The following is a 10117-nucleotide window of genomic DNA, read 5'->3' as shown; positions in this document are numbered from 1 at the left end:
TGGTTTATGTGTTAAATAGATCGGTGATTTGTGTTCATAACGAAGTTGGTGGCGAGTCTGGCGACTGTTTCTGTTTCCGCAAGTCAGACGAAATTACGAATTTTTTAAACTTATCTTGAATTTTTTATAACTTTGAAACATGAAGTTTAAAACTTAAAGTTTAAGTATGTGACATCTTTAAAATTGAAAACTTAATAATCTTTAAATTTTTAAAACTGAAATTATGTTGTTTACATTAAATGAGCGTATGGGCCGTCCATGGATAGCCCAACAAATCATGGTCTTATTTGGTTATGGTCTCATTTGGACATGGTTCTATTTGGGCTTCGACCAAAAATGTCCAGCAAAAAAATGAAACCCATTCGGACACACCCAAACCCGCCCAACCCGCCCATTTGACATCTCTAGGTACTCTCTTGGCCATTTCAACCACTAAAACAACAGCTCCAGATTCCGCCACGTCCCTCGTCGACAAACACGAGTGTTGTGTTTTTTTTTTTCTGTCTCTCCGTTGATTTTGTCAACTCAAACCCTAACGATCCCAATCATCGATCAAAAAAGCCAATTTTGAAGGAAAAAAATCAAACCCTTAGGAATCTTTTTCTCCTCCTTTTCACTCGGTTGATGAAACATCTGAAGCCGAGATAAAACGCGATTTAGGGATGATGGGTTTCTCTGTTTCCGACGAATTGCTAGGCACCGTTGCTCCGATCGTTGTTTACTGGCTCTACTCTGGGATCTACGTGGCGCTGTCGTCTCTCGAGAGATACAGATTGCATTCCAAAGCGGAGGAGGAAGAGAAGAATCTCGTCTCCAAATCAGCCGTCGTGAAAGGAGTTCTTCTTCAGCAGGTCGTTCAAGCTGCTGTCGCTATCCTCTTGTTCACGGTAAAGTTTCCAACTTTCGAGCTTTTATTTTGAATCCACCTTTTTGGGTGCTTTTGGTATTTGATGCTGACGTTTATGGATGATGAAGATTGGTTGAATCTTTTGTGTGTTGATGGGTAGCTTTCACCCAATAAAGAGATATCTGCATTAATGATTCTTATGTTGACTGCAACGTTTGTAAAAGTTTCAGTTTTGTCTGAACAAGTTAGGTTTTGGGGGTTGGATATGAATCTTAAGCTCAAAAGATTGAAGAAATGGATTTTTCATCTGAAAGCTATATCATAATAGATTGGCTGTTAAGTAACTCGAGTCTTTTCATTACCCGTGAATCAGACTGTTCATTTCAGTGATAGAGATAGGGGTTGAAGAGGAGAGCGTGAAGTGAGTGATTGGCAGTTGTTTTGGGGACTTGGGAGAGCTTAGGATGCTCTAGAATTGATCCTAGGACTCTTATCTTTGCTTTGGTTTGTCTCCAGATCCTTAAATGTTATTCTGGGTCAGAGAAGAATAAAGGAAAATCTCGGTTCTGGCTCTTATCAGCTAATCTTATGAGAAGATATGCAAACGAAATATTATGGTGATTAGAGATTCCATATGAGTTACTATGTGGTTATATTATTATAATCTATGAATCAGCATCATGGATTCTTGGTTTGGCTTTGTCTTGTCATGAGTTCTTGGTTTGGTTCTGTATCTTATTTTCTGTTTGTGCTAGTTTTCACTTCAAACATCCATTGTCTACACAGGTCACTGGAAGTGATGCGGAAGCAGACATAGCGCAACAGTTCTCTCTTCTGGTCCTAACCAGACAGTTTATAATCGCCATGATAATCCTCGACACATGGCAATACTTCATGCACCGATACATGCACCACAACAAGTTCTTATACAAACACATCCACTCTCAGCACCACCGTCTCGTCGTCCCTTACGCCTACGGAGCTTTATACAACCACCCAGTGGAAGGCCTTCTACTGGATACAGTCGGAGGCGCCTTGTCTTTCCTAATCTCCGGTATGTCGCCGAGAACGTCCATCTTCTTCTTCTCCTTCGCCACGATCAAGACTGTGGACGACCACTGTGGTCTCTGCCTCCCCGGGAACCTGTTCCATATGGTGTTCAAGAACAACTCGGCTTACCATGACGTGCATCATCAGCTTTATGGGAGCAAGTACAATTTCTCTCAACCTTTCTTTTCCGTGTGGGATCGGATTCTTGGAACTTATATGCCTTACTCTCTTGAGAAGAGAGAAGGTGGTGGGTTTGAAGCACGTCCCACTAAAGAATTCAAAGATGATTGAGTTTCTTTTGAGTTGGATAGTGGATGGATACTTTTGTGTTGTGGAGATGTAGTTTATCATCAGAAACAGAACTGATTTGCATTTTGCCTGGCCTTTAGCTGGAGTTTGAGATTTGTATATATACGTTATTGGGTTGATGTTCTGCTCTGTTTTGTTTTGCATGTATTATGAGATTTATACAACCACCTCTTTTATTAATTACTTATTTATCTACAAGATCTGTTTAATCAAGGTTTATCACATACATCTAAGATCTGTTTAGAAGCATCACTTGTTGATGAACTTCGAACTTCAGCTTCTTGTTCCTGTTCTTCTCCTAGCAGGTGGATACAAATTTTCATCTTCAATCCGCCCGCTGATCCAAGAATAGCGAGGAACACAGAAGAAGCCCTTAAGGAGTTTGGAAGCTCGGTTTCTGAATACTATCCATTTCACCCAATCCAAACGACATAGTTTTAACTCCGTACGAGTATGATAGAACAACTCTGCATCCAATGGACCATCTCTCTGCATTCCTGAAGAAATAAAATCTTATCACTGATGTGTAGCCATGTGTCACTGGTAGAGCCACAGGTGAGCTGATCCAGTGTTCTAAAAAGAGGTCTAGTTAGACAATTACAATATTGTAATAATAAATAATATATAATTAATTATTCATAAATTATAATAATTAATATATTATAATATAGATTCTTATGAAAATAAAATAATATACATTTTATCATATATAAATAATAATATTTAATATAATGGACTGACTTGCTGCCATAAGAGAACTTGTACACGCCAATGTGGTTGCAGTCTGGTAATGGACTGACTTGTTGCCATAAGAGAGAGAACTTGTACAAGTTTCTCAATTAGTCTGCATCGATAGGTACCAATGGGCAAAGTGTAAGAAGGGCATTTGTCCCTCAGGTGAATACAGAAAGAAGAGCAAGCTATATGTCCATTGTCACATTCAGATTGCGTAAAAGATGGTTGTTATTCTTACCAAAGATGTAACAACGAACAAAGCTATATGTTCATCTCGTTTCAAGTTCGGAATACAGCTTAATCATGTCTTAATAGCACTTTTACCACATTCTCAACATTCTAATTTTGCTAATCGGCAAAAGAAAAACTAACCAGTTAATACCAGATAATTAGGTAGCTAGGATTAAGCTGCTTTAAATTGCACAATTTATTAACCGAGTAATGTAAATCACATTGTAAACACCAAATAAGTAGAAAACGTGAATTGTTAAACGCAGCATTTGAAAGAGAAACCATAACCAAACATTTTGAGAAATGTCGACAAAGTCAAGCAAACGAATACAAAAAGTTTTAAAATTTGGCAAGTAGACAATGTTTTAAAAAAGCTAAGAGGATCTAGCTCCTGGGAGCAAGCTTTTCCTTGGCCTTTTGAAGCTTCAACACCTTCTTCACTATCTTTTGCTCCTCAACAAGGAAAGCACGAACGATTCTATCAAGACAGAAAAAAAAACATGAATTAGATATGAAAATTATATGCTTGGTTGAAAGAAATGAGCTCAAGAACAAACCTTTCTCTAACAGCAAGAGCGGACAACACACCACCATAGGCACGGTTCACGGTCCTTCTGTTTCTGGACAATCGGGATCTCTTGTACTCAGCAGGCCTCAAGTGAGGGATCTAAAGAATCAAAAGACAAATGAGTTAAATTTAAGTAAAACTACAACCGCTTACAAAAAGAAATGTACAATATGACACCTAGTGAGTCCCTTATGAAAAGAACTAGACATGTGATAACTTTCACAACTAGACATGTTCCGGTAATGAAAGATTACCTATATTGTACAAACGAACTAGACATGTAATAACTTTGAAGAAGATTAAGATTTCTGCCGCCAAGTAAAACAGCACTATCCTTACATATAAAAAGGATAAAACTTTACAAGACAGAGGCGGCACTAAATGTAGCTTATGATAAAGTTATGTCCTGGTGTTGATTTACCTAACCAGCACAAGACCGTCAATAAGCACCAAGACCAAAACTAGTACATTTGAATTCATCCATACAACACTATCAACAACTCAATCAATTAACTCCAATAATCGATTTTCACATATATGTAATCAAATGATAGTAGCATCAAATCTAAGTAGCGCATCTCACAAGAGAAGAGAGATAAGATCAAAAGGACTTACACCCTGAATACGCTTGCCGGTAACGGGGCACTTGGGTCCACTTGCACGCTTCTTGGTGGTCTGGTATGTCAATTTACCACCTGCCAAAAATCAAGATCTCAATACATTTGATCGGTAGAGAACAGGTATCAATGTCGGTAGAAGCAGAGAGACAGACCTGGGGTCTTGACGATCCTGTGCTGGTTGGATTTGGTGGCGTAGCTGTGACGCGAACGATATACAAGACGCTGCACCATTTTCTCCGCTTCTCTTAGGGTTTTTGGCTTGACGGAGCGAGAAGTGTTCTTTGTATGCTATAATCTCTATTTAAAGCCCATTCCTACTTCTAACACTCCCAAATGCCCTAGATTGGACGGATCAGATTATCTTGATGTTTCATAAATCAACGGACGAGATTTGTTAGTTTGATTACATTCGGGCTTATTGGGCTTTACGTAATAGTCTATCTTCTCTTAGTTATTTATCTATGCAGATATTATTACTAAAGCCTATTTACGACTCGTGCTTTTTTTAAGTCCGAGGACTCCCCACAGGACATTTCTTCCCTCGTGAGATCGGTAACGTCACCGAATTAAACCAAATTATATTTCAGTTCGGTTTAGAATTCGGATTATTCGGTTCGGTTTTTGATATTACTATGTGTCCTGAATGAACCTGGAATCATTTTATTTATCGGTTTTTCCAGTTAATTCCGTGAAAAATACACAAAATTATTTAGGTGATATATTTCGGCTAATTTTTGTTTATTTTCGATTTATTCAGTTTGTTGTTTGTCAAATCGAGCTAAACGCATAAACTAAAAGTGAAACTAAAACCGAAAATCCTCGGTTCGGTTTACTTCGGTTCCAGCCGAATGCCTAGCACCGCACAGACACTCGTCAGAGCTCTGCCACAAGGAAGACCGAAGTACGAATTTCCCATGTCACCCATGTAATGTAATAACAACATATAAAACATCATGAAACTGTAACAGACAAAAGGGCTTGAACTATCAATATCAATACAAGTAGAGCTACCATCTGTAACAACCATTACTTTGTGATGCTCTCTTAGATCAAAATTCATTCTCTGGTAACAGTAATACACGAGAGAAACAAAACTAACCACAGAACATTCAGTATAGTTCTAACATTCTTTCTCAGGAACAAAGACAATTAAAAAAAATCATCTTCCTGGATCTCTCATCTAAATATCTAAGCAGAGGCAACTCTAACAAGGTAACAAGGAGAAAGACGGTTCCATGTGAATCTTCCGACCATTAAAACTCATCCTGTCAATTTTCTCCTGACACCAAATTAACTTCTCAGTCGTGAGCTTTGACATGGTCATCACTCTTGAAACAACTCTCAGTTCGATTTGAGCTATCAGTAACTCATCCTTCACTCTCACACTACTACTCTTTGACTCATTCTTCTTAAACTTCTTCACTATGCAGCTTTGGCTTCTCAGTATCTCCTTTAGCTTCTTCTCCTTCTGCATAGAGGCCAAGAACATGATCTTGAGTATATATAAAAAGTTGATGTGATATAACAAAATGAAAGAAGAGTTAAATAAAATACCTTTTGGAGATTGGTTCTCATTTCTGTCAAGAGCTCAAGATCTAGAGGATCTTGCGGAGAGACTTGTGTTTGGTGGGAAACTTTCATCACTGAACTAAACTCATCTTTGTCAGCACAAAGAAACTCCCAGAAAACACGCATTGATTCTGAAATAATCTCTCTTAACGTCTCAATCTTTACCGCGAACTCTCCTTCGTTTCTACACTTCTTGTTACTCTTTGAAGAACGATCATCTGAGAAAAACTGAAAACTATTAGCCAGTCCTGTCTCAAATTATTTCTAGGCCCGGTCCAAAAAGTAAATAACTCTCATATTTAAAAAAAAATATATAAATCCTACCAAAAAAATATATCCTACCAAAAAAAATAATAAATAAATATATATATATATATATATATATATATATATATCCTAAATTTATAAACATATTTCAAAAAAAAGTTAAATTAATTTTATTTTTAAACTCGGATCATGTTCAACAGCCTCACTTACACATGCTAAAAGAGAGTCTTGCATTAGCAAAGGCTCAGTGCCGTCTCAAAATTATTTATAAACTCTGTTAAAAAAATATTAACAAAATAATGGTGTAGTTTTAAAGTAAATAACTCCCATCTTTCTAAAATTATAAATCCTATATTTATAAACATATTTAAAAATTAAAAGTTATAGAGAGTTTATAGAAAAAAAATTAAATTAAATTTTATTTTATTTTACTTGTAGTTTTGGATCCTATTCAGCCGTTCCACTTAGACTTTAAAAGACGGTCTTGCTATTAGCAAAGGCTCAGGATAAACTCAAGAATAGTGAAAACATGTTTTTGTTACCTCTAACAAGTGGAATCTGAAGGAAGTTATGGAAATGGTGACGGTTCTTTAAGTAAGTCTCAACCCTAGATAAACTTTGAAACGGTTCGTTCTCCACAAACCGTTGAAGCAGAACTTGGAACAGTTGAAACTCTCCAGCTACTAAGTTGTATTGATAAGTAGTAGCAGCGTGAGAATCAAATTCCAAGAGTTTTGTGTATTGCCAATGAAGCATCTCCCACGAGAGACAGAGTTGGCTTACGTAGACAGTCTCAAAGTCTCTGCTCGCTTCTTTCACAAGTCTCTCAATGGGGTCACGTTCAAGCTTATGTTTCTTGAATGGCCATACATTCTTATGAGGCGGTTTAACGATGTTACTGCTTGGTTTAGTTGAATCTTTTAGCTTTATCAAACCTGTTAAAATCAAATAAATATTGTAGACAGAGTCGTTGAGACAATATTTAAGAAGGAAAGAGACAATTTGTCAACCATATGACCTCACCAATCAAAGCAAAAGCTATAACCAGACAAAAAAAAATTAAATATTCTGAAAAGATGTCATTGCTAATATATGTAACAGTCTGCTTATATTGTCTTCACATTGATTATAAAATTGATAACAATGTGATATGAGAAAGAGATGTTGACTTACTGATGGAATGCATTGTCTGAGAATCAATGACGTCGAGCTTTCTCATTTTAACAGCATAGTTCTTGTAAACCTTGTGAATCTCACCGATCATGTCTTTGTACTGGTCTTGTTTTGGTTCGATCTTGAGTGGTTTCAGCTCTTGTAATGGAGTCTCTGATTCCTCGAGAATGGTGCACAACCCTCCTGTTCTCGCTGTCCTTATCTTTGTTTTTAGTTTCTCCATCACATCACTATGCTCATACTCATCATCATCATCATCATCAAAATCATATGCTTCTTGTTCTTCATCAAAACCCATCTTGAACTCTTCTTCTCTCTGGAAACTTGGGTTTAGTTCTATAAACTCCTCCTCCTCCTCATCGAACAAGCTATCTTCACTACCAGCAAAACTCTCGTGAGCTAAAAGTCCTTTTAAGACACCACAACTCATGAACTCATAAACCAACATCTCTTCCTTCACGTGTTCCTTTATAAAACAACCTTCCGATAGTGATGTCTCCAACTTGTTGTCGTCAACTACAAACGGTTTCTCCAGGACAAAACTCGTGTTCGATTCATCAGAGAAAGTTATCATCTTCATCTCCTCTTGTACAGCAGAGGAGAAATAATCATGAAAAACAAAGCGGACAGCTTTAGGTTCTTCTACGTAACAAGTGATGCTCTTGTCGGATAAATAATCGCATCTCTTGCTGATCGAAACCAGAGAACTCCCGTCAACAGAAGACTCGCTTGGGTTGTTGTTGTTGTTGTGAGTCTTAACCACGACCAAGCTTGTCTCTTTGTCTGAATAAACTCTAATAAAACAAAACCCATTAATCAAAAAACAGAGTAGAAACAAGAAAGAAGAAAACGTATGTACAGTACCTGAAGATGGAGGCGAGGAGGAGAAAGAAGAGATTGCAGAGAGAAACCCAGAAAGCATCGAGAGTCGTGAAAGCGTTTCCGTACATAAACTGCTTCAAACCACCACAAGAACTATAAGTCTTCGTCGTAAGTAAACCTCTGTTGAAACCCATCTCGATATTTTCAACGTGTTATGTGGTTACAAAGTAAACGACAACGTTTTGTTTTCTCTTCTTCAACAGAGCACAAAACATTTTTCTTCCATCAGCTGCGAGATTTGTGGTTGGGAGATGATTTCAACATTACACGGCACCGATCCTTTCACCGACTCTTCTTCTTTATGTACGAATAATTTTTCAATTTTTGGTTAGGAACAGTTTAAAGAAAATAAATTGAAGATGTTTTTTATCGGTTAGAGAATTTTGCCTATGCTTAAGATGTCCGAAAGGCAGAATAAAGTTTTTATTTTATTCTCGGTCAATACGTTACTACCTTCTTATTTATTCGAATAACTCTAATTTAAATTGTTTTCTTTATTTTACTAGAATATTTATGTCTTGGAGAACGGACACTGTTCAACATGGAAAAACTCAAGAGTCAAATGTATTTGCATTGCTTTTCAGGTTCTTCATCCATTTGTCACTTTGCTTTCAACACATTCATTGGTTCACATGCTCCTTTTCTTTTCTTGGAGTTACAACTATTCATTTCACTAAACTCTTTTAAGAGTTAAACCATTGCTGACACAACAACAAAAAAAAAGTTAAACCATCATTTTAATTCAATTTCTTTGGTAAATTTCTGTGAGTAATAGAAAACTATCAGCAATTATTATGTTATGTGTAGTGTAGCTTTCTGGTAGACACTTGCAGGTGAACCGATGGGTCAAATATAATGGATGACATAACTGCGTGTTAAAAGTTTGCATTGGATAGTGGAGAATTTTTATAGCGACCGTGAGAGAACATCAAGGGGCGACCCCATTGAGATTCCGCCGTCACCGTGTTATCGTTCGCTGCCTCACGCCGTCGTCTTATCAGGCGTCGAGTACTATAATCGATCTCATCTTCTTCCATGGGGAAGGGGAAGAAGAAGAAAGGCATATGCCTCGCTCTCCGGCCTCCTCCCCTCCGCCTTCATCACCTCCATCGAAAGATTAAAAGACCGTTTCAGCTGCTTCAGAGCCTTTCAACTCTTCAGGCAAGCTCATCTCGGGGTCAGCTTCTGATGCACAGATCTCAGATCTGGTTGCTCAGCAGATCCATTCAGATTCAGAAATTGAATCTTCTGCGCCAGTCACCCTTCAGAATGCTTTTGATGCCCAAGTCTCAGAGTTCTCTCCTGATTTGACTGCTCAGCAATCCAAATCAGTCTCACCTTTAGAAACGCCAAATGTTGTTACTCTTCAGCCAGCTTCAGATGCCCAAATCATTCACCTACCAGTGAATTTGGTTGCTCAGCTCAACGAGGAAGACTCCACTCAGAGAGCCCTAACCGGCTTTGTAAAAACCAGTGCTGTGATCGCCCCTGTTACGGCTGATCCAGCAACAAAGGATTCATCTGCAGACAAATCAAACAAGGAACCCCCACAGATAGTGAACGATTCAAGTAACCACAGTAGTCCTTCTGAAAGGGAAAATGGTAACGAGGTTGATACTTGGTGTACTCGTGCCAAAGGCAAAACATACCTGAGGAAAAGAAGCGATGGCTTCCTGCTCCCATCAGGTGAAGCATGTGTTAAAATACCTAATCCTGTCATCGAGAAGAACAAAAGATCTTGGGACTACTTTGTCATTGGGCAGTTCTACACTGATCCACCTTCTCAGGGTATAATTCACAACATATTAAATGGTATATGGAGCAAGCAATACCGGGACATTGTGGTCCCTAAACTGGAGGGCAACG

The 10117-nt window shown here is 38.0% G+C and overlaps 3 protein-coding genes and 1 non-coding gene across 5 annotated transcripts; 1 reads left to right on the top strand and 3 right to left on the bottom strand.

Annotated features, from left to right (window-relative positions):
• The first annotated feature begins 273 nt into the window (after positions 1 to 273).
• Positions 274 to 2389, top strand: LOC106372740 (sphinganine C4-monooxygenase 1). Its single transcript, XM_013813023.3, has 2 exons — positions 274 to 887; positions 1634 to 2389. Exons 1-2 carry the CDS (start codon positions 663 to 665, stop codon positions 2186 to 2188), a joined length of 780 nt encoding a protein of 259 aa, XP_013668477.1. The 5' UTR covers positions 274 to 662; the 3' UTR covers positions 2189 to 2389.
• A 961-nt stretch (positions 2390 to 3350) lies between these two features.
• LOC106372741 (60S ribosomal protein L34-2) lies at positions 3351 to 4693 on the bottom strand. Its single transcript, XM_013813024.3, has 4 exons — positions 4513 to 4693; positions 4356 to 4435; positions 3730 to 3839; positions 3351 to 3650 (listed from the first exon to the last, which is right to left on the bottom strand). The coding sequence occupies exons 1-4, from the start codon at positions 4589 to 4591 to the stop codon at positions 3557 to 3559; spliced, it is 363 nt and encodes a 120-aa protein (XP_013668478.1). The 5' UTR covers positions 4592 to 4693; the 3' UTR covers positions 3351 to 3556.
• On the bottom strand, positions 4043 to 4128 carry LOC125582829. The gene has a single exon (XR_007320278.1). It is a non-coding gene; the product is annotated as a small nucleolar RNA snoR110 (small nucleolar RNA).
• Positions 4694 to 5316: 623 nt separating the features above from the next.
• LOC106372742 lies at positions 5317 to 8670 on the bottom strand. 2 transcript variants are annotated; one of them, XM_013813026.3, is made up of 5 exons: positions 8234 to 8670; positions 7370 to 8152; positions 6739 to 7131; positions 5915 to 6147; positions 5317 to 5828 (listed from the first exon to the last, which is right to left on the bottom strand). In XM_013813026.3, the coding sequence occupies exons 1-5, from the start codon at positions 8289 to 8291 to the stop codon at positions 5565 to 5567; spliced, it is 1731 nt and encodes a 576-aa protein (XP_013668480.1). In that variant the 5' UTR covers positions 8292 to 8670; the 3' UTR covers positions 5317 to 5564. The 2 variants fall into 2 exon arrangements, with proteins under 2 accessions (XP_013668480.1, XP_013668479.1); XM_013813025.3 differs by having other exon boundaries at positions 7370 to 8163; positions 8234 to 8665.
• Between the last annotated feature and the right edge of the window lie 1447 nt (positions 8671 to 10117).

The sequence above is a fragment of the Brassica napus genome, chromosome C2, assembly GCF_020379485.1.
Source record: "Brassica napus cultivar Da-Ae chromosome C2, Da-Ae, whole genome shotgun sequence".
Lineage (NCBI taxonomy): Eukaryota > Viridiplantae > Streptophyta > Magnoliopsida > Brassicales > Brassicaceae > Brassica > Brassica napus.
This window is presented reverse-complemented; position numbering and strand designations above follow the sequence as displayed.